The sequence below is a fragment of the Salvelinus namaycush genome, chromosome 7, assembly GCF_016432855.1.
Source record: "Salvelinus namaycush isolate Seneca chromosome 7, SaNama_1.0, whole genome shotgun sequence".
Lineage (NCBI taxonomy): Eukaryota > Metazoa > Chordata > Actinopteri > Salmoniformes > Salmonidae > Salvelinus > Salvelinus namaycush.
The window spans coordinates 53748118-53776033 of record NC_052313.1 but is presented as its reverse complement, the minus strand read 5'-3'; the positions used below and the strand labels follow the sequence as shown (position 1 = coordinate 53776033).

Genomic DNA, 27916 nt, shown 5'->3' with positions numbered 1-27916 from the left:
ACACACACACACACACACTCATACATCTACAAGTGACGGACTCATCAGGCAGATGTTGACATGTAAATCAGTAGACCCCCCCTCACAGTCTAGAAGAAACCAAACGGTGTTGGCTGACCTCCAGTTGGGTAGCAGTATACCTCAACAGCAGAACGGTGTGATAATTGGCCAATATCATTTTCATGAAATGTAATGAATGCCTCCTTGCGGTGGTAGAGCCATGAGAGCCATCTAGAGCCATATCACACTGTACAGTTAGGGACTTTCTGGTGTTACTGTGTGATGCAACCCTTGATTAGTTGTGGGGAACACAGTCCTCTCCTTGGACAGAAGGTGTTCCTATAGAGCCCCTGGTGTTTGGTAAATGAAGGTGATAGTGAGAGGCCACAGCATTTAGGAACATGACACTTCCACTGGTACTTCCACTGGTACTTCCACTGTTACTTCCACTGGTACTTCCACTGGTACTTCCGCTGGTACTTCCGCTGGTACTTCCGCTGGTACTTCCACTGGCATTCCACTGGTACTTCCACTGGCATTCCACTGGTACTTCCACGGGTACTTCCACTGGCATTCCACTGGTACTTCCACTGGCATTCCACTGGTACTTCCACTGGTACTCCCACTGGCATTCTACTGGTACTTCCACTGGCATTCCACTGGCATTCTACTGGTACCTCCACTGGTACTTCCACTGGTACTTCCACTGGTACTTCCACTGGCATTCCACTGGTACTTCCACTGGTACTTCCACTGGCATTCCACTGGTACTTCCACTGGTACTTCCACTGGCATTCCACTGGTACTTCCACTGGTACTTCCACTGGCATTCTACTGGTACTTCCACTGGTACTTCCACTGGCATTCCACTGGTACTTCCACTGGCATTCCACTGCACCACCTCTCTCCACATCTAAAAGTAAGAGCATACATCTTCCCTTTTGTCTGTTTAAGCATCGCCAAACTAGTGACTACCTTGCCCTACCCCTCTTGCCTCCTCTCGTTCTCATCCTTTCCCCCTATCTCCCCCCTTTCCTCTCCCGCCCGTCTTAGCTGCAGGAGCGGACCCCATGCCATAAAGCCCCCCCCCCACCCCCCCCCCCCCCCCCCCCACACACACCTGTCAATCACTCCTTTAAATAGCTGCTGCAGAAATAGGTGGTAGTCAGTCGCTCTGCTGGTAACCCGAACCCCTGCCCTCCACCCCCCCACTCAGCTCACAGTGTGGGTTTGCAAGGGCTAGGGCTGGGGGTCAGGAGATGACGGGACCCCACACCAAACTCCTGCTCACCTCCTCTCACCTCTACTCCCCTTCCTCCTCCACCTCCTCCACCTTACCCCTCTGCTTCTGCAGTCCCACAGCCCCATTCCATAGCCCTCGCTGGGGCTGTCATCATTCATCATGGTCCCTATTGATTAGTATTGTGGACGGGACAAGACAATGAATACAGTGAGGGCAGTGGGCACCCTATCTTATGCCACCCATATGCCCCAAATTGAGAGAGAGAGAGGAGGCAGTTGCACCAGAGCACAGGCCGTGACAAGTAGCCATCATGTCAAGCTAGGCCCTCGGCAGCCATTTTGGTGCAGCGGTAATACGCTCCAACATGCCCTATGGCTTGGATAGAAACCACTGTATTCTATCATATTAAATTCTCTGGAGAGCTCTTGTGGTAATTGCTATGTAAAGAAGGTCATTGGGAAATGCTGGTGTTGGCAGTTTGATCCTAATTGAATGGACTAGATGTTTGGTTCTGGTTGGCTCAGCAGAAAGCATTCTGCCAGTACCCTCGCTTAGCTAATTGCAGGCTTTGCTTCCTTAGCAGTTGGATTGGATCTGAAAAATGTGGATTCAGTACATGGTGCTGGAACATTGTGTGCCCACCATTCAATTTGTCTTCGGCTGAAAGTGACCCTCTGTGAAAGCTCAAGTGGTTTTATAGGTTGAAGGAAGATGTCTGTGTTCCAAGGCTGGGCTTGGGTTTTGAGCTAGGGTTCGTTCGTTTGCTAGCTGCTTTGCTACCCACCTCAATGTTTCTCCGCCAAGGGGTCTACTCTGAAAATACCCTTCCTCTCTCTCTTTCCCTTCCTCTCTTCCCCCCCCCCCTCTTTCCCCCCTTCTCTTTCCCTCCCTCTCTCAAGGGCTTCAGCTTGGGTTCTGGAGTGAGGGTTCAAGACCGGTCGCTAGCTGCTTGTTGGCCCACCTCAACGTTTCTTCACCAAGGGGTCTGTTCTGAAAACACCGCCCTCTCCCCTCCCTCTCCCTTTTCCTCCCTCTCCCTCTTCCTCCTCTTTTGATCACAGTGTTGCGGTCGACAGGTCAGGTGAATGTCGATGAGGGACCAGTTTGTAGACGCTAGACTAATGGCTAACACGCAGACGGACAACCTACGCTGTGTAGCCTAGCTTTCATTAGGTTCTGGACAAATGGAGTGTTTTACCATAACTGCCATGACGCTGTGTACTCCAGTGGACTCTGGTCACTCGTCACATGTCATTAAAAGCATTAGGGCAGTGTTATTTGTCCGTGTGGTAGCTAGTCCTAGTCCTAAATGGCTGTTCCACCCTGGAGCGTTGATGTATATACAGTTGAAGTCGGAAGTTTACATACACTTAGGTTGGAGTCATTAAAACTAGTTTTTCAACCACTCCACAAATATCTTGTTAACAAACTATAGTTTTGGCAAGTCGGTTAGGACATCTACTTTGTGCATGACACAAGTAATTTTTCAAACAATTGTTTACAGACAGATTATTTAACTTCACTGTATCACAATTCCAGTGGGTCAGAAGTTTACATACACTAAGTTGACTGTGCCTTTAAACAGCTTGGAAAATTCCAGAAAATGATGTCATGGCTTTGGAAGCTTCTGATAGGCTAATTGACATAATTTGAGTCAATTGGAGGTGTACCTGTGGATGTATATCTTCAAACCTTCAAACTCAGTGCCTCTTTGCTTGACATCATGGGAAAATCAAAAGAAATCAGCCAAGACCTCGGAAAAGACATTGTAGACATCCACAAGTCTGGTTCATCATTGGGAGCAAATTCCAAACGCCTGAAGGTACCACGTTCATCTGTACAAACAATAGTATGCAAGTATAAACACCATGCTACCGCGCAGCCGTCATACCGCTCAGGAAGGAGACGTGTTCTGTCTCCTAGAGATGAACGCACTTTGGTGCAAAAAGTCAAAATCAATCCCAGAACAACAGCAAAGGACCTTGTGAAGATGCTGGAGAAAACGGGTACAAAAGTATCTATATCCACAGTAAAACGACATAACCTGAAAGGCCTCTCAGCAAGGAAGAAGCCACTGCTCCAAAACCGCCATAAAAAAGCCAGACTACGGTTTGCAACTGCACATGGGGACAAAGATCCTACTTTTTCGAGAAATTTCCTCTTGTCTGATGAAACAAAAATAGAACTGTTTGGCCATAATGACCATCGTTATGTTTGGAGGGAAAAGGGGGAGTCTTGCAAGCCGAAGAACACCTTCCCAACCGTGAAGCACGGGGGTGGCAGCATCATGTTGTGGGGGTGCTTTGCTGCAGGAGGGACTGGTGCACTTCACAAAATAGATGGCTTCCTGAGGAAGGAAAATTACATGGATATATTGAAGCAACATCTCAAGACATCAGTCAGGAAGTTAAAGCTTGGTCGCAAATGGGTCTTCCAAATGGAAAATGACCCCAAGCATACTTCCAAAGTTGTGGCAAAATAGCTTAAGGACAACAAAGTCAAGGTATTGGAGTGGCCATCACAAAGCCCTGACCTCAATCCCATAGAAAATGTGTGGGCAGAACTGAAAAAGTGTGTGCGAGCATGGAGGCCTACAAACCTGACTGAGTTACACCAGCTCTGTCAGGAGGAATGGGCCAAAATTCACCCAATTTATTGTGGGAAGCTTGTGGAAGGCTACCCAAAACGTTTGACCCAAGTTAAACAATTTAAAGGCAATGCTACCAAATACTAATTGAGTGTATGTAAACTACTGACCCACTGGGAATGTGATTAAAGAAATAAAAGCTGACATTTCACATTCTTAAAATAAGGTGGTGATCCTAACTGACCTAAGACAGGGAATTTTTACTAGGATTAAATGTCAAGAATTGTGAAACTGAGTTTAAATGTATTTGGCTAAGGTATATATAAACTTCCGACTTCAACTGTATGTGTCAGAGTCACGGCTAGCTCCTGGTAAGGTATTTGTTTACATATTGCAATGACCTTTGTAGAAATCAGATGAAAGGAGTATATGAAAGATAAGCCTGTTTAAAAGGTCTGTATGAATAACAAGGTTATTGGTAGAATAATACATCACTAAGTTTTGATGATGTATCTGCAAATATGAAGGTGTTCAGAGGGTTTGTGTCCACTTTTAGCCTGGGTGCTGCTGAGATGTGTGAAGAGCATTGTCAGATAGTTACTAGTTATTTGCACATGTGTGCATCCACTTTGAATGAATGTGTAGAAATTAGTGTGTGTGCCTGCGTTCATGCAAGCATGTGTGTGTGTGTGTGTGTGTGTGTGTGTGTGTGTGTGTGTGTGTGTGTGTGTGTGTGTGTGTGTGTGTGTGTGTGTTTCACTAATAGTCCTTCACTAATAGGACTTCACGAATAGCCCTTCACTAATAGTCCTTCACTAATAGGACATCACTAATTGTCCTTCACTAATAGTTCTTCACTAATAGGACTTCACTAATTGCTCTTCACTAATAGGTCTTCACTAATATGACTTCACTAATTGCCCTGTACTCAGCTGTTGACCGGGGGTGCGTCCAACAAGGGAAATAGCTCTCGAACATTAGCTAGCGTATTCCCTTTGTTTTGTGCTAGCCGCGACCATTATAATGTATAATGTGTTATACATTTTTGCAAATGTATAACATTTTTATAACAGAAATACCTTATTTACATAAGTATTCAGACCCTTTGCTATGAGACTCATTTTTTTTTTAGGTGCATCCTTTTCCTATTGATCATCTTTGAGATGTTTCTACAACTTGGTTGGAGTCCACCTGTGGTAAATTCAATTGATTGGACATGATTTGGAAAGACACACACCTGTCTATATAAGGTCCCACAGTTGACAGTGCATGTCAGAGGAAAAATCAAGCCATGAGGTCAAAGGAATTGTCCGTAGAGCTCAGAGATAGGATTGTGTCGAGGCACAGATCTGGGGAAGGGTACCAAAACATTTCTGCATTTCTGATGAAACCAAGATTGAACTCTTTGGCCTGAATGCCAAGCTTCACGTCTGGAGGAAACCTGGCACCATCCCTACGGTGAAGCATGGTGGTGGCAGCATCATGCAGTGGGGATGTTTTTCAGCGGCAGGGACTGAGAGCCTAGCCAGGATCGAGGGAAAGATGAACAGAGCAAAGTACAGAGAGATCCTTGATGAAAACCTGCTCCAGAGCGTTCAGGACCTCAGACTGGGGTCGAAGGTTTACCTTCCAACAGGACAACAACCCTAAGCACACAGCCAAGACAATGCAGGAGTGGCTTCGGAACAAGTCTCTGAATGTCCTTGAGTGGACCAGCCAGAGCCTGGACTTGAACCCGATCGAAAGATCTCTGGAGAGACCTGAAAATAGCTGTGCAGCGACGCTCCCCATCCAACCTGACAGAGCTTGAGAAGATCTGCAGAAAAGAATGGGAGAAGCTCCCCAAATACAGGTGTGCCAAGCTTGTAGCATCATACCCAAGTAGAGTCGAGGCTGTAATCGCAGCCAAAGGTGCTTCAAAAAAGGACTGAAAAAAGACTTACGTAAATGTAATATTTCAGTTTTGTTTTCTTAATACATTTGCAAATATTTCTTAAAACCTGTTTTTTCTTTGTCATTATGTGGTATTTTGTGTAGCTTGATGAGGGAAAGAAACTATTTAATACGTTTTAGAATAAGGCTATAACGTAACAAAATGTGGAAAAAGTCTAGGGGCCTGAATACTTTCCGAATGTGCTGTATATATATTTATACTCCAGACTCCGACATTGCTCGTCCTAATATTTCGATATTTCTTAATTCTATTCTTTTACTTTTTAGATTTGTGTGTATTGTTAGATATTACTGTGCTGTTGTAGCTAGGAACACAAGCATTTCACTACACCCGCAATAACATGTGCTAAATATGTGTATGCGACCAATAACATTTGATTTGAATAGCAAAGTCATTTGCAGTTTGATTATTGGCACTACAATGCCACAGTAGTCATTACCAAACTTGTCTGTTTGATGTTTTACCACCACTGAAACATTTTGGAATGTTCATTGAAATCGTTCAACTGAGATTGTTACTAAGTAACATGTTCACCGCAAACAGAACCCTTGCTCAATTCACCTCTGGGATTATAGCCTTAAGAGGCCAACTCTCTGTCCGGTGTCTACTCCTGCCCACTCAGTGACCAGACAGAAAACACCACTACACCACCACATGCACATCTGGTTGAAGGGTGTTGTGACTTTTCTGCGCCACTGTATACCCTAGGTAAAACAGATGTATGCTATTGTAGGGATAGGATATCTAAACCTCGACTATTACCATGTCTCAAGACCGCGTTAGCCTGTTGAGCCAAAGCTCTGGAAGCTAACACAAGTCCCCAGGTCACGGCAAACTCTGTGAATTACGCCTCCTTCAGTTCACAATATTTACACACATGAAAGTAACCATGAAAATCATCATATTTGGTTTTTGAAAAAGAACAGAGTGATAGTAAATCTGTGTGTGTGTGTGTGTGTGTGTGTGTGTGTGTGTGTGTGTGTGTGTGTGTGTGTGTGTGTGTGTGTGTGTGTGTGTGTGTGTGTGTGTGTGTGTGTGTGTGTCGCTGTGTGTTCACTGTGGCCGGTGACAGCAGCAGGCTGTGGTGTGGGCCTTGTTTATGGTCCTCCTCCCATATTTGGCTGTGGCACGGCCCCGGGCATGTCTCGGATAGCTGGGTGGCAACAGAGAGAGAGGGAGAGCGAGAGAACGAGAGAACGAGAGAGAGAGAGAGGGAGCGAGAGAACAAGAGTGAGTGGGGGACACGGGGACGCAGTGAGTGGAACAGCCTGGCCAGGACTAAAGCCCTTTTTATTAGCTAACTGTCACCGGAGTTGGAACGAGAGAACGAGGGAAGCAGAGAGTGAAAGAGAGGACAAAATGAAGGGAAGGATATAGGCTGAGCGGTATTACAGCAGCTGGTGAGTACTGTAGTCAGGTCGAAGGGGTGACTGTGAGGGCTCAGGTGTTGATAGGGCTAATGAGATAATTGGTAGGTGTCATATGTTTCTTTTGTGGTTTATAACGAAGTTGTCTTCAATTCAGTTGAATTGTTCTTTATCGTGTTGTGGTAGTGTAGTGGTTGGGAATACCTATGTTTTACATAACCTTTTGTTTCTAGTTATGGAACTTTGAGTGTAATGTTAGCTTGGGCTATAGTATACTGTAAGTTGGTAGTAAATTCTCAAACTTATTTTTTGACTTTCGATGATTGAATGAGCGGGTCTGTCGGAGCATGATTTTTGACTGTTTTCTCGGTTGCAGCAGATGCAAGGCTCTCTCTGTATGTCCTTTATGTTGTTTCTATGTCAACATGGTTGTTTACAGTACCCTTTGAATCATTGAGTGGGTAATTTGCGTGTGGAACATTTTATAAATGTGCCGCAATTATGGCACACCACAACTATTAAGCTGCCTGCTCTAACTTCTTTTAAGACCAATTTAACTTGTGAGTTATGAGTTGAGACGCTGAATGAGGGACTTTGACTGGCTTTGCACAATACGTCATGTTGTATAGTCACTGTAGTGTTTCTATGGCAGTGTGGAAACAGTTACTGCCTTGGATAGAGTGGAGAGTTTGTTCTGGTTTAATAAGGGGCCTAGTACCCCTCATAGGAGTGACAGAAGGACTAGTGTAGTTAGAGCTGGCAGTGACAGCACCATGAGACATAGCAGCAGGTTTACAGCCCACCCCTAAGCCCCTCAGAGCCCCCTAGATACCTCAGCTACCACATATCTGACTCAGCTATCTCTCTGTCCCTCAATGTCCCCCCATACCTCACCTACCTCATATCTGCCTTAGTTATCCCCTGTCTCTCACTGTCCCCCCATACCTCAGCTACCTCATATCTGCCTTAGTTATCCCCTGTCTCTCACTGTCCCCCCATACCTCAGCTACCTCATATCTGCCTTAGTTATCCCCTGTCTCTCACTGTCCCCCCATACCTCAGCTACCTCATATCTGCCTTAGTTATCCCCTGTCTCTCACTGTCCCCCCATACCTCAGCTACCTCATATCTGCCTTAGTTATCCCCTGTCTCTCACTGTCCCCCCATACCTCAGCTACCTCATATCTGCCTTAGTTATCCCCTGTCTCTCACTGTCCCCCCATACCTCAGCTACCTCATATCTGACTCAGCTATCTCTCCGTCCCTCAGTGTCGTCGTCCCTGCCCCTACTTCAACTATGATTGTCCCTCCATACCTCAACTATCCCCTGTCTTTCACTGTCTCCCTCCTACATCGGCTCTCACTGTCTCTCTCTGACTCCTTGCTACCTCAGCTCTCACAGTCTCTCTCTGACTCTCTATACCATTTACAGCGATGGCGTATAGGTTTTATTTTAGGGGTATACCAGAGTCTGGATCGTCCAGTGATCCTTGCAGACAGTCGTCAACTCCCAGACAGAGAGATAGGCAGACATCATGACATGTAATCTTTAGTTCAGTTACTGATATGACTTCCATGATATTACTACCAAATACAGAAGGGCTGACAGACAGACAGGCTGACAGGCAGACAAGTTGACAGACATCTCCATGACAGTTATCATTACCAGACATACTGATACGGCTGTCACAACACCTCTTGGACTGACTAACAGACAGACAGACAGACAGACAGACAGACAGACAGACAGACAGACAGACAGACAGACAGACAGACAGACAGACAGACAGACAGACAGACAGACAGACAGACAGACAGACAGACAGACAGACAGACAGACAGACAGACAGACAGACAGACAGACAGACAGACAGACAGACAGACAGACAGACCCCCCACAGATAGACAGACTAGCCCTAGTGTTTGTCATTCAACCATCTTCATGAAGCCACCAGTCTACTCGGCTCTGGAATGCAGACTGCTGGTTGGCACAGCGGTATTAAAGCCCGTCCCTGCTGAGGTGGGTGTCATGTCCCGTAGAGAGACGCCCTTTAGGCTGTCTGGCTCTGCCAGTTAGGCCATGACATCATCTAACGGGGACGTGTTGTCTGTGTGGTGTGTGGCTGAGATGACAGCTAGGGGCTGTTGCTGGTCAGGGTGATTCACACCTGGCCAGCCCCCAACGTTGCTCAATAGGCACAGATAATCAGCTTATTGTCACCAAATACTAATTTGAACTGTTTATGGGAGAGACAGTGTGCAGGGGGCAACTACAGACAGACCCTTAGTTTTATACTGTGCTTCTAGGCCAGCTGCAGATTTTTCTCATTATTCTTTCACTTCATCTATTTCTGTCCTCTCTCTCTTTGTAGAGCTCTCTCTGTGTGGGTTTCTCCCTCCCTCCCTCCCTCCCTCCCTCCCTCCCTCCCTCCCTCCCTCCCTCCCTCCCTCCCTCCCTCCCTCCCTCCCTCCCTTTAGTATTGTTTGTTTATGAATTTAACTAGCCTCCGGGACCTGCTGTTTTCATCCCATCATGCCCCTCTCTCTAGCAGCATGCCTTCCTTCCTGGTTTTACAGGCCCCGGTTTGTTCCTGTTTGCCCCCGCTAACCCCGTGTTGTCCCGTTTCCTCTCCCCCTCATCAAGTAAGACCCGAAAGACCCGCAGCACAGGTCAACTAGTTCCCTTAAATAGTGCTGTGTGTGTGTGTGAGAGAGTCTGTGTGAGGAGAGAGGGGCTTTCGTGTGTGTTTCTCTATGCGTGTAGTGAGCTGTGGGGTTGTGGGTTGGGAATTTATGAGAGTAACGTGTATCCCATACGGTCAGACCCAGAGCACACCCCAAGGAAGACTTTTACACCACATTCCTCTCACACACTCAGAGGAAGAGGAACTTTTCTGAGGAACATGTTTGGGTGGTGTGTGTGAGAGTGTATGTTCTCACACTCTAATGTGTGTCTTTCTTTCTCAGTGTCCGTATCCATATATCTTTTTTAGCCAGTGTTCTTTGTTCCACTTGATCATCTGAGGGGATATTAGGTGAACTCCTTACCAGATCCACAACACTGTTGGTCTTGTCTTCATCCAGTCACACCATGGAGGTTCTTCCACGGTGCTGCTAGCTAGCTTAGCACAATCAGTAGCCACCCAGCAGGGGATTTGTCTTTAAGTAGGCTGTAGTATCTTCCCACACTTCTTATCAGGACAACAGTGAACCCAGAGGGACAGAGACACAGACAGACAGACAGACAGTGGCCCTGGTCCAAACCCTTAGACACAGACACTGTGACCCAATGACACTGCCAAACCCAACCCAGCCATCCTGTGGTTAGCCTGCTAGGCTAGCTGCGATGCTAGCTTGTCTAGGAGTTAGGCAGGGACCTTGTAGGTTGTACTAGTTAGCGAAGCGATATACAGCTAGTTTGTGTTTCCTGGGTATTAACATATAGACCTGAGTGACTAGACTCTGAGGCAAATCATTTGGGGACACTGGTTGTGCATTAATCTCAGTTAACCCAGAAGTAAAATCTTGTATAATTTGGTCAGCTGTGTGATTAACCTTCGGTCTACAGTACACATAGAATCTGACCACAGGAGATAGTTGTGCATAAATGAAAAAACTACAACAGATGTATTTTTGCTAGGCTGGCACTTAACTGCCTCAATATAATAGCACAACATTCTATACTCAACAATTATTCTGGGATCATTATTACATGTGTTTGAAGGGAAATCTATGTAAACAGTAAAGCGATTGTTCCATGAAGTAGCTGATGTGAGTAGCACATTTGATACGGTAATAACAGTAGCTGTGAAGCATTGTCTCTTTCAAATAAACCATTAGGCCACAGGTGTTATGAGCCGGGCTGTTTTAATGGCACGTTAATGGCTTCCCAACGGGTCATGTGTGAATGAGACACACTGTGGCATCGTGCTTACACATGCTTTCACAGCGGAACACGTCACCATGGGAGAAAAAGAGGAAAAGGCAGGTGCTGTTTGTGTGTCAGGGGAGATAGTGTGTGTCGGGGGGGGGGAATACGTGTGTGTGTATAAAGTGTATTCGGAAAGTTCTCAAACCACTTGACTTTTTCAACATTTTGTTACATTACAGACTTATTCTGAAATTGATTCAATTGTGTTTTTCCCTCATCAATCTACACACACAATACCCCATAATGACATCACAATACTCCATAATGACATCACAATACCCCATAATGACAAAGCAAAAACAGGTTTTTAGAAATGTTTGCAAAACATTTACATAAGCATTCAGACCCTTTACTTAGTACTTTGTTGAAGCACCTTGGGCAGCGATTACAGCCTCTTCTTAGGTAGGAAGCTACAAGCTTGGCACACCTGTATTTGGGAAGTTTCTCCCATTCCTCTCTGCAGATCCTCTCAAGCTCTGTCAGGTTGGATGTGGAGCGTCGCTGTAGAGATGTTCAGGTCTCTCCAGAGATGTTCGATTGGGTTCAAGTCCGGGTTCTGGCTGGGCCACTCAAGGGCATTCAGAGACTTTTCCCAAAGCCACGCCTGCGTTGTCTTGGCTGTGTGCTTAGGGTCGTTGTCCTGTTGGAACGTGAACCTTCGCCCCAGACTGAGGTCCTGAGCGCTCTTGAGCAGGTTTTCATCAAGGATCTCTCTGTACTTTGCTCTGTTCATCTTTGCCTTGAACCTGACTACTCTCCCAGTCCCTGCCGCTGAAAAACATTCCCACAGCATGATGCTGCCACCACCATGCTTCACTGTAAGGATGGTGCCAGGTTTCCTCCAGACGTGATGCTTGGCATTCAGGCCAAAGAGTTTGATCTTGGTTTCATCAGACCAGAGAATCTTGTTTCTCATGGCCTGAGAGTCTTTAGGTGCCTTTTGGAAAATTCCAAGCGGGCTGTCATGTGCTTTTTACTGAGGAGTGGCTTCCACCTGGCCACTCTACCATAAAGGCCCGATTGGTGGAGTGCTGCAGATATGATTTTTCTGGAAGGTTCTCCCATCTCCACAGAGGAACTCTGGAGCTTTGTCAGAGTGACCATCGGGTTCTTGGTCATCTCCCTGACCAAGGCGCTTCTCCCCTGATTGCTCAGTCTTGGTGTGTCCAAACTACTTCTATTTAAGAATGATGGAGGCCACTATGTTCTTGGGGGCCTTCAATGCTGCAGACATTTTTTGGTACCCTTCCCTAGATCTGTGCCTCGGCACAATATGTATCATAGCTCTACAGACAATTCCTTTGACCTCATGGCTTGGTGTTTGACATGCACTGTCAACTGTGGGACCTTATATAGACATGTGTGTGCCTTTCCAAATCATGTCCAATCAATTGAATTTCCCACAAGTGGACTCCAATCAAGTTGTAGAAACATCTCAAAAATGGTCAATGGAAACAGGATGCGCCTGAGCTCAATTTCGAGTTTCATAGCAAAGGGTCTGAAAAGTTATGTAAATAAGGTATTTCTGTTTTACATTTTTTATAAATTGGCAAAAATGTCTAAAAAACGGTTTTCACCGTTTTTTAGGGGAAATAATATTGAATCCATTTTAGAATAAGGCTGTAACGGAACAAAATGTAGAAAAAGTCAAGGGGTGTGAATACTAGGTACTGTATGTGTGTGCGTGCCCGTGTCTTATGAGCCTCGCACTCCACAAGGCCTCTGAGGAACCATTGGCTAAGTCAATTGAATGATACATGAATGGAAGGCTAATGATGTCCATCTCTCAGGTTAGCCCCAAACTATGTCTATATGTGAGCCTGTCAACTCTGTCCTGTCAACTCTGTCCTGTCAACTCTGTCCTGTCAACTCTGTCCTGTCAACTCTGTCCTGTCAACTCTGTCCTGTCAACTCTGTCCTATCAACTCTGTCCTGTTAACTCTGTCCTGTCAACTCTGTCCTATCAACTCTGTCCTATCAACTCTGTCCTGTCAACTCTGTCCTGTCAACTCTGTCCTGTCAACTCTGTCCTGTCAACTCTGTCCTGTCAACTCTGTCCTGTCAACTCTGTCCTATCAACTCTGTCCTGTCAACTCTGTCCTGTCAACTCTGTCCTGTCAACTCTGTCCTGTCAACTCTGTCCTATTTGTGACCCACTCAGAAGAAATGTCTGTCTCGTCACTGATAGTAACTGCAGGCCTAAATTCAGCTAATGGACAAACAGTGTACCTCATCTCAGTGTAGTCTTAAGGGAATGGCATCTACTTTAGCTGACTACCCTAACTAGCTCTTCCTGACGGTCAGATTCATGTTGGAGGAGATTTATGGCTTGGTCTTTGTTTCAAAACCACAGCTATCGCCTGGCTAGCACACTAAGAAGCTTTGTTTCAAAGCCACAGCTATCGCCTGGCTAGCATACTAAGAAGCTTTGTTTCAAAGCCACAGCTATCGCCTGGCTAGCATACTAAGAAGCTTTGTTTCAAAGCCACAGCTATCGCCTGGCTAGCACACTAAGAAGCTTTGTTTCAAAGCCACAGCTATCGCCTGGCTAGCACACTAAGAAGCTTTGTTTCAAAACCACAGCTATCGCCTGGCTAGCACACTAAGAAGCTTTGTTTCAAAACCACAGCTATCGCCTGGCTAGCACACTAAGAAGCTTTGTTTCAGAGCCACAGCTATCGCCTGGCTAGCATACTAAGAAGCTTTGTTTCAAAACCACAGCTATCGCCTGGCTAGCACACTAAGAAGCTTTGTTTCAAAGCCACAGCTATCGCCTGGCTAGCACACTAAGAAGCTTTGTTTCAAAACCACAGCTATCGCCTGGCTAGCATACTAAGAAGCTTTGTTTCAAAGCCACAGCTATCGCCTGGCTAGCATACTAAGAAGCTTTGTTTCAAAGCCACAGCTATCGCCTGGCTAGGACACTAAGAAGCTTTGTTTCAAAGGCACAGCTATCGCCTGGCTAGCATACTAAGAAGCTTTGTTTCAAAGCCACAGCTATCGCCTGGCTAGCATACTAAGAAGCTTTGTTTCAAAACCACAGCTATCGCCTGGCTAGCACACTAAGAAGCTTTGTTTCAAAACCACAGCTATCGCCTGGCTAGCATACTAAGAAGCTTTGTTTCAAAACCACAGCTATCGCCTGGCTAGCACACTAAGAAGCTTTGTTTCAAAACCACAGCTATCGCCTGGCTAGCACACTAAGAAGCTTTGTTTCAAAACCACAGCTATCGCCTGGCTAGCATACTAAGAAGCTTTGTTTCAAAGCCACAGCTATCGCCTGGCTAGCACACTAAGAAGCTTTGTTTCAAAACCACAGCTATCGCCTGGCTAGCACACTAAGAAGCTTTGTTTCAAAGCCACAGCTATCGCCTGGCTAGCACACTAAGAAGCTTTGTTTCAAAGCCACAGCTATCGCCTGGCTAGCACACTAAGAAGCTTTGTTTCAAAACCACAGCTATCGCCTGGCTAGCACACTAAGAAGCTTTGTTTCAAAGCCACAGCTATCGCCTGGCTAGCACACTAAGAAGCTTTGTTTCAAAGCCACAGCTATCGCCTGGCTAGCACACTAAGAAGCTTTGTTTCAAAACCACAGCTATCGCCTGGCTAGCACACTAAGAAGCTTTGTTTCAAAGCCACAGCTATCGCCTGGCTAGCACACTAAGAAGCTTTGTTTCAAAGCCACAGCTATCGCCTGGCTAGCACACTAAGAAGCTTTGTTTCAAAGCCACAGCTATCGCCTGGCTAGCACACTAAGAAGCTTTGTTTCAAAGCCACAGCTATCGCCTGGCTAGCACACTAAGAAGCTTTGTTTCAAAGCCACAGCTATCGCCTGGCTAGCACACTAAGAAGCTTTGTTTCAAAGCCACAGCTATCGCCTGGCTAGCACACTAAGAAGCTTTGTTTCAAAGCCACAGCTATCGCCTGGCTAGCACACTAAGAAGCTTTGTTTCAAAGCCACAGCTATCGCCTGGCTAGCACACTAAGAAGCTTTGTTTCAAAGCCACAGCTATCGCCTGGCTAGCACACTAAGAAGCTTTGTTTCAAAGCCACAGCTATCGCCTGGCTAGCACACTAAGAAGCTTTGTTTCAAAGCCACAGCTATCGCCTGGCTAGCACACTAAGAAGCTTTGTTTCAAAGCCACAGCTATCGCCTGGCTAGCACACTAAGAAGCTTTGTTTCAAAGCCACAGCTATCGCCTGGCTAGCACACTAAGAAGCTTTGTTTCAAAGCCACAGCTATCGCCTGGCTAGCACACTAAGAAGCTTTGTTTCAAAGCCACAGCTATCGCCTGGCTAGCACACTAAGAAGCTTTGTTTCAAAGCCACAGCTATCGCCTGGCTAGCACACTAAGAAGCTTTGTTTCAAAGCCACAGCTATCGCCTGGCTAGCACACTAAGAAGCTTTGTTTCAAAGCCACAGCTATCGCCTGGCTAGCACACTAAGAAGCTTTGTTTCAAAGCCACAGCTATCGCCTGGCTAGCACACTAAGAAGCTTTGTTTCAAAGCCACAGCTATCGCCTGGCTAGCACACTAAGAAGCTTTGTTTCAAAGCCACAGCTATCGCCTGGCTAGCACACTAAGAAGCTTTGTTTCAAAGCCACAGCTATCGCCTGGCTAGCACACTAAGAAGCTTTGTTTCAAAGCCACAGCTATCGCCTGGCTAGCACACTAAGAAGCTTTGTTTCAAAGCCACAGCTATCGCCTGGCTAGCACACTAAGAAGCTTTGTTTCAAAGCCACAGCTATCGCCTGGCTAGCACACTAAGAAGCTTTGTTTCAAAGCCACAGCTATCGCCTGGCTAGCACACTAAGAAGCTTTGTTTCAAAGCCACAGCTATCGCCTGGCTAGCACACTAAGAAGCTTTGTTTCAAAGCCACAGCTATCGCCTGGCTAGCACACTAAGAAGCTTTGTTTCAAAGCCACAGCTATCGCCTGGCTAGCACACTAAGAAGCTTTGTTTCAAAGCCACAGCTATCGCCTGGCTAGCACACTAAGAAGCTTTGTTTCAAAACCACAGCTATCGCCTGGCTAGCACACTAAGAAGCTTTGTTTCAAAACCACAGCTATCGCCTGGCTAGCACACTAAGAAGCTTTGTTTCAAAGCCACAGCTATCGCCTGGCTAGCACACTAAGAAGCTTTGTTTCAAAGCCACAGCTATCGCCTGGCTAGCACACTAAGAAGCTTTGTTTCAAAACCACAGCTATCGCCTGGCTAGCACACTAAGAAGCTTTGTTTCAAAGCCACAGCTATCGCCTGGCTAGCACACTAAGAAGCTTTGTTTCAAAGCCACAGCTATCGCCTGGCTAGCACACTAAGAAGCTTTGTTTCAAAGCCACAGCTATCGCCTGGCTAGCACACTAAGAAGCTTTGTTTCAAAGCCACAGCTATCGCCTGGCTAGCACACTAAGAAGCTTTGTTTCAAAGCCACAGCTATCGCCTGGCTAGCACACTAAGAAGCTTTGTTTCAAAGCCACAGCTATCGCCTGGCTAGCACACTAAGAAGCTTTGTTTCAAAACCACAGCTATCGCCTGGCTAGCACACTAAGAAGCTTTGTTTCAAAACCACAGCTATCGCCTGGCTAGCACACTAAGAAGCTTTGTTTCAAAGCCACAGCTATCGCCTGGCTAGCATACTAAGAAGCTTTGTTTCAAAGCCACAGCTATCGCCTGGCTAGCATACTAAGAATCTTTGTTTCAATGGCACAGCTATCGCCTGGCTAGCATACTAAGAAGCTTTGTTTCAAAACCACAGCTATTGCCTGGCTAGCATACTAAGAAGCTTTGTTTCAAAGCCACAGCTATCGCCTGGCTAGCACACTAAGAAGCTTTGTTTCAAAACCACAGCTATCGCCTGGCTAGCACACTAAGAAGCTTTGTTTCAAAACCACAGCTATCGCCTGGCTAGCACACTAAGAAGCTTTGTTTCAAAGCCACAGCTATCGCCTGGCTAGCATACTAAGAAGCTTTGTTTCAAAGCCACAGCTATCGCCTGGCTAGCATACTAAGAAGCTTTGTTTCAAAGCCACAGCTATCGCCTGGCTAGCATACTAAGAAGCTTTGTTTCAAAGCCACAGCTATCGCCTGGCTAGCATACTAAGACGCTTTGTTTCAAAGCCACAGCTATCGCCTGGCTAGCATACTAAGAAGCTTTGTTTCAAAGCCACAGCTATCGCCTGGCTAGCATACTAAGAAGCTTTGTTTCAAAGCCACAGCTATCGCCTGGCTAGCATACTAAGAAGCTTTGTTTCAAAGCCACAGCTATCGCCTGGCTAGCATACTAAGAAGCTTTGTTTCAAAGCCACAGCTATCGCCTGGCTAGCATACTAAGAAGCTTTGTTTCAAAGCCACAGCTATCGCCTGGCTAGCATACTAAGAAGCTTTGTTTCAAAGCCACAGCTATCGCCTGGCTAGCACACTAAGAAGCTTTGTTTCAAAACCACAGCTATCGCCTGGCTAGCACACTAAGAAGCTTTGTTTCAAAACCACAGCTATCGCCTGGCTAGCACACTAAGAAGCTTTGTTTCAAAACCACAGCTATCGCCTGGCTAGCACACTAAGAAGCTTTGTTTCAAAGCCACAGCTATCGCCTGGCTAGCACACTAAGAAGCTTTGTTTCAAAGCCACAGCTATCGCCTGGCTAGCACACTAAGAAGCTTTGTTTCAAAACCACAGCTATCGCCTGGCTAGCATACTAAGAAGCTTTGTTTCAAAGCCACAGCTATCGCCTGGCTAGCACACTAAGAAGCTTTGTTTCAAAGCCACAGCTATCGCCTGGCTAGCACACTAAGAAGCTTTGTTTCAAAGCCACAGCTATCGCCTGGCTAGCATACTAAGAAGCTTTGTTTCAAAGCCACAGCTATCGCCTGGCTAGCACACTAAGAAGCTTTGTTTCAAAACCACAGCTATCGCCTGGCTAGCACACTAAGAAGCTTTGTTTCAAAACCACAGCTATCGCCTGGCTAGCACACTAAGAAGCTTTGTTTCAAAGCCACAGCTATCGCCTGGCTAGCATACTAAGAAGCTTTGTTTCAAAGCCACAGCTATCGCCTGGCTAGCATACTAAGAAGCTTTGTTTCAAAGGCACAGCTATCGCCTGGCTAGCATACTAAGAAGCTTTGTTTCAAAACCACAGCTATCGCCTGGCTAGCATACTAAGAAGCTTTGTTTCAAAGCCACAGCTATCGCCTGGCTAGCACACTAAGAAGCTTTGTTTCAAAACCACAGCTATCGCCTGGCTAGCACACTAAGAAGCTTTGTTTCAAAACCACAGCTATCGCCTGGCTAGCACACTAAGAAGCTTTGTTTCAAAGCCACAGCTATCGCCTGGCTAGCACACTAAGAAGCTTTGTTTCAAAGCCACAGCTATCGCCTGGCTAGCATACTAAGAAGCTTTGTTTCAAAGCCACAGCTATCGCCTGGCTAGCATACTAAGAAGCTTTGTTTCAAAGCCACAGCTATCGCCTGGCTAGCATACTAAGAAGCTTTGTTTCAAAGCCACAGCTATCGCCTGGCTAGCATACTAAGAAGCTTTGTTTCAAAGCCACAGCTATCGCCTGGCTAGCATACTAAGAAGCTTTGTTTCAAAGCCACAGCTATCGCCTGGCTAGCACACTAAGAAGCTTTGTTTCAAAACCACAGCTATCGCCTGGCTAGCACACTAAGAAGCTTTGTTTCAAAACCACAGCTATCGCCTGGCTAGCACACTAAGAAGCTTTGTTTCAAAACCACAGCTATCGCCTGGCTAGCACACTAAGAAGCTTTGTTTCAAAGCCACAGCTATCGCCTGGCTAGCACACTAAGAAGCTTTGTTTCAAAGCCACAGCTATCGCCTGGCTAGCACACTAAGAAGCTTTGTTTCAAAGCCACAGCTATCGCCTGGCTAGCATACTAAGAAGCTTTGTTTCAAAGCCACAGCTATCGCCTGGCTAGCACACTAAGAAGCTTTATGGTGGATCAGCAACGACTTACTATACTAAAAATTGTCCCTGTGTTTTTTAAAGCCAGTGAATCTATACTTAAACCCACCCCAGCAATGCTCACACCCAGTTGAGCAGGAATATGTTGATTCTATACACGACATACATCCATCATCAACGTATCCCAATGATGGCGGTGAACTCTACCATACATCAAAACTCACACATCTTTACATATTCTTTGTTTTTAATAATAGAGAAAGCCCAGCTCACCACAATTCTGCTGTTGCTTTCAACTTAGACACACAGGAATGTGTGTGTGTGTGAATAACACACAAAGCTGCTATGTATAAAGAGCCTCTTTGAGACCATGGGCATTGTGTGTGTGCCAGGGATCGAGGTTTATATCAGTCATGTTTGTGTGTGTGTGCTTCTGGATGCCTGTACTAACGCACGGCCCACGGGTGAGGTAAATGTGAAGGTCGTGCCCCCGTGACGCTCGTCTGCAGAGTTCCAGTCATTCCCCTGGCACTTGGAAACACTTCCTTTCTGAGTGAAGAGAATGTGTCGAACCCTTCGGCCCCTCTCTTCTTGGTGAAGACGGGACAAAAATCTAAATAAGTCATTTGTGAGACAAGAAAGTCTCGTTGTTCAAATTCACTGTAGAGCAGTTTGAAGGTGCTGATGGGTATAGACAACAGGTTCCCATACATTTCCCTCACGGACCATATTTAAAATCATTAGTGTATTTGAGGATTACAAACAGGCTATGTTGGTACCAGAAAATATGTACCACCAGTGAGTCATGGACCACAGTTTGGGAAGCTCTCCCTCTTTCTCAGTTATCCTCCCATGTATTTCCTTTCTTTCACTGCTTTTCCCTCTCGACCCTCTCTTCCCTAGACTTTATGAGTTTGGTTAAATGTCACCATGTCCAATCATAGTTTATTTTTTCCAGAGATCTGCCCCTCCTAACAGAACAGAGATCTGCCTCACCTAACAGAACAGAGATCTGCCTCACCTAACAGAACAGAGATCTGCCTCTCCTAACAGAACAGAGATCTGCCTCTCCTAACAGAACAGAGATCTGCCCCTCCTAACAGAACAGAGATCTGTCTCTTCTAACAGAACAGAGATCTGCCTCTCCTAACAGAACAGAGATCTGCCCCTCCTAACAGAACAGAGATCTGCCCCTCCTAACAGAACAGAGATCTGCCCCTCCTAACAGAACAGAGATCTGTCTCTTCTAACAGAACAGAGATCTGCCTCTCCTAACAGAACAGAGATCTGCCTCTCCTAACAGAACAGAGATCTGCCTCTCCTAACAGAACAGAGATCTGCCTCTCCTAACAGAACAGAGATCTGTCTCTCCTAACAGAACAGAGATCTGCCTCTCCTAACAGAACAGAGATCTGCCTCTCCTAACAGAACAGAGATCTGCCCCTCCTAACAGAACAGAGATCTGCCCCTCCTAACAGAACAGAGATCTGCCTCTCCTAACAGAACAGAGATCTGTCTCTCCGTGTGCGTGCGTGCCTGCATGCATACGTGTGCGTGTTTGTGTGAGAGATATAGAGATAGATTACTAGAGAGAGAGAGAGGCCAGGGAAACCCCAGTGTGAGTGTGAGTGATGTCACTGTGTAGGAGTGGGTCCAGGCCAGGGCTCAGGGTGGTTAGCTGCGTGGGTGTTGTAGTTTTAGGAAACTCCCAATGCCAGGAAGGAACTGACAGATTCCACTGGACCAGCTCACAGCTCCCAACTCATAGTTCAACGCCCCAGGGAATGGACTAGCTCCCCCCCCAACTCACCCAATCCCAACATCGATAGGTGAAGGGTGGCACATCTCTGTCTCCTCCCAACCAATGAGAGAGGGAGGGGAAGGCTATGCCAACTCAGTATCATTTGAATCATAGCCTAGTGAAGGATTTCTCCCCTTCATCTCAACCAAACCAAGTGTGATGGCAAAGGGCTACTCTATTTAATCTAACTAAAGGAAAGAAAACACAGAAAGGAAGGAGGAAAAGAAGAAATCTAGCTCCAGGTAAGAAAAGCTTTCATGGGAGTTGATTCAGGACTTGGACTTGGCTTGAAGTAGGTTATCAGTCGAACTGTTCTGGACTGGGAAGTATTTTGTGGGCAATATCAGGAGCACTAGAAGTTGCCTACAAAAATAAGGAACAGTGTGTTCTGGTGGGTAAGCAAGGGTAGCTTTCTCCCTCTCTTCTCTTTCTACTGTAGCGTTGTTGACATGGCCTCGTAAATAGTTGTGGTCAGAGCTCCTCTCCATGTGTCACTGTGGAACCCCCCACCAACTAACACCCTGCTGTGCTGATGATCAGAAGCTGCTCCCGGTGACCAGATATCACATGTTCCTTTAAGCAGCTGTTGAAAGAGAAGGCTATTTTTTAGATGTAGAGGTGTGTGTGTGTGCGTGCGTGCGTGCGTGCGTGCGTGCGTGCGTGCGTGCGTGCGTGCGTGCGTGCGTGCGTGCGTGCGTGCGTGTGTTCATGGTCAATATGGTCCTGAAAATATTCTGGAGACGTTTATTGGAGAACAAAGATGATGCAAGGTATTGTAATCAATATGAACCTGAGTTTCTGGTCTCAAATTGGGCCTCATATTTTTGAAACATGCCTCTTGATCTTATGCCATCCTTCATCATCAGACATGTTCAAGTTTAGAGCTGTTGTGAGAGCAGATGTTGAGGAATTGGTTGGTGGAGTGATTGGTCCAGGAAATGGGTGCTGGAGGTTGCCAGGGACTCCTGCCAAAGTTGAGAGGTGGCTATTAGCGGAAATGCTGGCCTTAAATCAAGAGTGATGAAACCAACCCATCTGCATGGGAGAACATCTGAGGATTATACACAGCATGCTGTTACGACATCGATGCATAAAAACAGTTACTCAGTGACAAAATCAGCCCAGCAAATGAAATGTGCTGCGTTCATATAGATAGACACAGGACATGTGAAATGATATACAGTGTATATATAACATAGGAATGCTGGTGCTCTCACATACTGTAGATTCTGATATGGACGAATCCTCGAATTCTGATGTGGTAATTCTGTCGTTGCCATGGCGAGTTCGTGCACTGTGTCTGGGAGATGTTCCACAGAAGGTGGTGCGGGGGTCCCTACATGCCATGTAGGGTTGTGCTGCCTGACGCATCATGACAGGTCCTGGACTGGGATGCTTGGACCCCTAATGTACTTATACTAGACCAGAGCCAGAGCCAGGGCTGTTATGGTGGGCTGGAGGCTCCATGTGTTTAGGGCTGAAAGGCCTGGATGTGTATGTATATACATATATGCACTCAACACTAAGAATATGCTGTGTTGACTTAAGCTACCATTAAGTTGTGTCTCCTTGGGGGATGGAGTGAATTCTCTTTTCCATGGGGGACTAGCTGTCGTGGTCCAGTCTCAGGAAACAGTTTGGAGTCGGGCACAAGTCCCTGTGGTGTGAAAGTGACTGTGATGTTGGGTCATTTGTGAGGAGATTTCAAAATCAGAAATGTGTTCGTTTCTCCTCTTTGTTTGCGCACCTATTTATAGCATGTATTCTTCTTCTCTCTTTCAGACGTTGTTCACACCCAAGGCCCCCTCGACGGCAGCCTGTATGCCCGAGTCCACAAGAAAGAGTCCCTCGATGGAGTGGTCACAATCAATAGCCTTCCCGTCCTCGACCACCCCCTATTGAACGCAGACCACACCCCCCAACACCCTGACCACACCCTCCCAAGTTCTGACCGCACCCTCCCGGTAGTGGGCCACGCCTCCCTGCCCGCGGTCGACCACGCCCTGTCGGTCAGCAGCGACTCTGGGAACTCGACAGCATCCGTCAAAACCGATCGCACCGATGACCACAGTCTGTTGCTGCATGGAGCGGTGAACACCAACCAGAACCACAACACGCCCAGTCATCCCCCTCTCAGTCCCCAGGAGAAGAGAGAGCTGGACCAGCTTCTGAGTGGCCTTGAGGCCCCCATGCTCCACCGCCAGGCCTACCTGGCTACCTCCACCAGCCCCGGGGGGGGAATACGCCACCTTGTCCCAGCCCAGGTGCACGTCAGCGGGCATACCCGGCTCATTGCAGCCCCCTCCGCCGAAGAGCGCGAGACGGACATCTTGGACGACGAGCTGCACATCAGTCAGGAGGGTAACAGCGTGGACAGTTTGGGAACACTCTCGTCATTGGAGGGCCAGGCCACGCCCGCAGAGCTGTACTACCAATCACAGATGCCCATTAACAGGCAGAACGACGGGCCATACCTAGAGAAGCTACGGGAGATGCCGGTGCACCGGGTACGGACTTCTACGTCGGCACAGGAGCGGATCATGGACTCCAGTTCGCCCCAGGAGGAGGAGTACTCTCCTAACAGTTACCAGAACGGGAGTATGCAGCGTTCCCAGTCCTTCGGGACCCCCGAGCCGGGAGGCCCCAAGCTGCCCATGGCCCCTGAGAGGAGCACCAGTAGCAGGGAGGCAGTCCAGAGGGGGCTGAACGCATGGCACCAGTACAGTCTGCCAGACGACCCCTTCGGTCCTCCCTTACAGAGCACCCACAGTCTGCCCCACTTCCCCCCCACCGCCTCTCAGCACGACATAGAGCAGTCTATCGAAGCCCTCGACATGCTGATGCTGGATCTGGACCCACACACAGGACAGGTGCCCAAGTCCTACAGCGCCCCCTCTGGTGAGAACAGTGTAGGAGGGTCAGCCCAGATCCCCTTCTCCCAATCTCTGGCCAGGCCGTCCTACCAGGCAGACTCAGCCATCCATGGCTATAAAATTAACTACAATGCCTTCGGACAGCCTCTGAGGTCGACGGCTGGCCGGGTTTCAACGTCGCCCGTCCAGAGTCCTGTGGCTGAGTCTCCCCTGTCGTACGCCCCCCCGAGGTCCGCCTCGTACCAGCCCCACACCAACACCACTCCAATACACCCCCCCGAGCCCTACCACACGCGCCCAGCCCAGGGGCCTGGTTCCCCCCTCTACCCCTCTGACTCCTCCCCCACCTTCGGACAGCTCCAGATGAAGCCCCTGAACTCGTACCCAGGTGGGACGGTGGTGTCCCACTCCCCAGACCGCAAGGGAGGGTCTCCCTATCATGGCTACAGCACCTCCTCCTCCCCCCTCCCCAACTCTTCCCCCCTTCTCAAGGAGCCAGAACCTGAGGAGGAGAACCTCAATCTGGAGGGCCTGGTGGCTCAACGCATCGCTGGTAAGTCACTACCGGATTGAGGATTAGATTGAATATATCTGTTTAGTTTCACAATTTTCTGTCATTTTCATATTTCATGTTTCATTATGTCATTTTCAGAAGCAGAGGTATTCGCTGTCACAATACATAAAAGCAAAAAGACATTATAATGATGTCATATGTGCTTATGACAAGTATTATAATGCATTAGGAAAGTTGTACAACTGAAATGTGTCTCCCGCATTTAACCCAACCCCTCTGAATCAGAGAGGTGGGGGGGGGGGGGGGGCTGTCTTAATCGACATCCATGTCTTCGGCACCTGGGGAACAGTGGGTTAACTGCTTTGCATCATGGGCAGAACGACAGAGTTGTACCTTGTCAGCTCGGGGATTCGATTCAGCAACCGTACGGTTACTGGCCCACCGCTCTAACCACTAGGCTACCTGCCACTACTGCATCATAACACCTTATAACTGCTACCAAACATTCGTTAGCAGGGACAGTTGCAAAGGACCTTGTTGTGACTGTCATCCTTACAGGCACCGCTGCAGATTCACAATGAACACTTTGTCCCAGAACATGCTGTGAACTATAAGAAGCACAGTCACAGTCTAATGCAGTATATCAACGGCATTCTATCACCACTGGCTTATTCAGTGATGTGCACTGTTTACATGTACTCTAATACATCTAATTCTATATTGGAAATAGAAGCTACTGTTTCATGTCCCCAGCTTTGTCTGACCTTGGTAATAGGTGGAATCATCATGGCATTGAGCTAGCTAGATAGAAAATCTTCGTTGTGCAGGACAGATATAGTCTGAAAAGCTACGGTGAGCTCTGAGCTGTGTCCAGCAGCAAGGGGAGAGTTGGACACCATGGAGATGAGATATAAGGTGGTAAGAATAGACATGCTGGTTGAGTTCTCAGCTACCATGCATTTTCCACATTCACGTCCCGCCACATATGGAAGCGTATGGTATGGTTCTCACAGATGCCACCAAGTGGGCTTATTTGGTAGTTGCCTTTGTCTTTCTACTGCGGATGTTGATTTGGTGTCTGGTATTTTATTGGGATCCCCATTAGCTGTTGTGAAAGCAGTAGCTAGTCTTCCCAGGGTCCACACAGAACATGAAACATGCCATAACACTGATGTATGGTGAAGCAGTGTTTCTCAATCCGGTTCTGGGGGATTCCAGAAAGTGCACATTTTGGTTCTATCCCTGCTCTAATTTCTCTCATCTCATTTTAACTTCCATCTTTATTCTGTTTGTTTAATGACTTCACAGAATAAAACTTTTCCTTTATTTATTTTTTTCTCTCTGTCTTTTTCTGTTTCTGTCTCTTGTTCTGTCCATCCATTCCTCTGCTCTGTTGGACCACCCTTCACGCCATTGCATCTGCCTCTGCACCTCCTTCCTCCTCCTTCTCTTCCTCCTCCTCCTCCACCTCCTCCTCTGCCTCCTATCCACCACCCCCACTGTGAGCAGAGTACAACGCTCGTATTCAGGGCATCAACGAAAGCATTTCCACTACGCCACAATCTGACCGCCATCGCTCTTATTCTTTCTCTGGTTTGTCCTCTCTCTCTCTCTCTCTCTCTCTCTCTCTCTCTCTCTCTCTCTCTCTCTCTCTCTCTCTCTCTCTCTCTCTCTCTCTCTCTCACTTGCTCCCTCTCTCTCTCTCTCACGCTCTCTCTCACTTGCTCCCTCTCTCTCTCTCTCTCTCTCTCTCTCTCTCTCTCACTTGCTCCCTCTCTCTCTCTCTGTCTCTCTCTCTCTGTCTCTGTCTCTGTCTCTCTCTGTCTCTCTCTGTCTCTCTCTGTCTCTCTCTGTCTCTCTCTCTGTCTCTGTCTCTGTCTCTCTCTCTCTCTCTCTCTCTCTCTCTCTCTCTCTCTCTCTCTCTCTCTCTCTCTCTCTCTCTCTTGTGACAACATTCCTTTTAAAATAAGCAAATCACTTATTTTAAGGTTGGAATGATGTATGAAACCTGGAATGTACAGTGTAGATACACTCTGAAACTCAATTCCAGATCCACATTTTAGATCCACCCTAAAGTTATCGGTCTTCCTAAATACATTCCTGAAACTGAAGGAAAGCCTTTGGGAATTCCTGACGCTGTTGTTGGCGTTCCAGGGATGCGTTCCCGTGGGATGACCCCGGAGGAGGCTCAGGAGACCGTCCGCCGTCGGACCACTAGCGAGGGGCACTACCAGAGTGGCAATGAGGACCCTCCAGCCCACACGGGGGCGCCGGTGCGTTCCCCTGTCCACTCGTCAGACTTCCACATCCTCAACCCTGGAGGAAGACCCAGAGAGGTAGAGTACATACCCCTATCCAGCCACAGACAGCAAGCTCTCTCTCTCTAGTCTTTATCAGCTTAAAATGTTCTTCCATTCATTGAATAGTTCATTGTTTCACTGTGAGAGTAACCATGTCTGTTGTGTGTGTGTGTGTGTGTGTGTGTGTGTGTGTGTGTGTGTGTGTGTGTGTGTGTGTGTGTGTGTGTGTGTGTGTCTATGTGGACTTTGTGTTGGTGTGTGTGGGTTTGTAATGTGTCGCTATCTCTGTCCGTATTTGTATCTGTGTGTTACTTTCTGTCTGTGCCTGTTTGCATTACCTCTATGTGTGTATTGTCCTTGTCCGGGTGTATTTTCTGGCTCCTTCTGTGTCTGTGGGTGGGCGTGTGTTATGTTGTGTGTTGTGTGTGTGTGTGTGTTGCGTGTGTACTGTGTCCCCTCCTTCCAGGGCCCCATGCACAGCTACCGCGAGGCGTATGAGGATGATGATGCTGACGGTCGGGCTGCTGTCAGTCCTATGTTCAGCAGTGGTGGTGAGGCCCACCCCCTGACCCCTGCCTTCCCTGTCTCACCTCAGACCCCTTACTTCAACATGTGTAAGTTCACCTCCCTGCAGACAGAGGGCGCCAGTAGACCTTACTCCATTGCCACAGTTAGTCAATCATAATTATACGACTGCAATAAACGTTAAGTATGTAGTATCTTTCATACTTGCAGTTGCAAAGTGATACACAATAAGTGGTTGTAGAAGGGGCCCAGTTCCAATGCTTTTAAGATGCATCCTTCTTTACTGCCTTCTTATAAGGGCCCAGTTCCAATGCTTTTAAGATGCATCCTTCTTTACTGCCTTCTTATAAGGGCCCAGTTCCAATGCTTTTAAGATGCATCCTTCTTTACTGCCTTCTTATAAGGGCCCAGTTCCAATGCTTTTAAGATGCATCCTTCTTTACTGCCTTCTTATAAGGGAGGAACGATGCGTTCTAACATTATTTGGAGGAACGATGCGTTCAAACATTATTTGGACAGGGCCAGAGAAAGTCACTGCTGTTACTGAAATGTTCAATTGTTGGTGTTTTGATTGAGACTAATCGGTGGTGGTGGGTTTCCTAAATTAATTCAATAACACTTTTTTTTCTCTTGTAGAGATTATTCAATGGTAAACTAATACTAATTCCCTCTGTGAAAGAAATTATGAGAGAGACTGGGAATAAAAATGAAAAATGACATTTTAATAATTTAGCAGGCACACTTATCCAGAGCGACTTACAGTAGTGAATGCATAAATCTTTAAACTTTTTCATACTGTTCCTCTGTGGGAGTCGAACCCACAACCCTGGCAAGCTACATGCTCAACCAACTGAGCCACAGTGGAATAGATAGAAGATAATAATGTATTGTAGTTTCAAC

General features: G+C 47.0%; 1 protein-coding gene across 1 annotated transcript in view; it reads left to right on the top strand.

The window, feature by feature from the left end:
• LOC120051451 (tensin-like) overlaps nt 1–27916 on the top strand; it is a 59912-nt gene that overhangs the window by 21786 nt on the left and 10210 nt on the right. The window contains 3 exon segments of the mRNA XM_038998313.1: nt 22587–24230; nt 26346–26527; nt 26958–27105. Coding sequence (XP_038854241.1) covers nt 22587–24230; nt 26346–26527; nt 26958–27105 — 1974 coding nt within the window.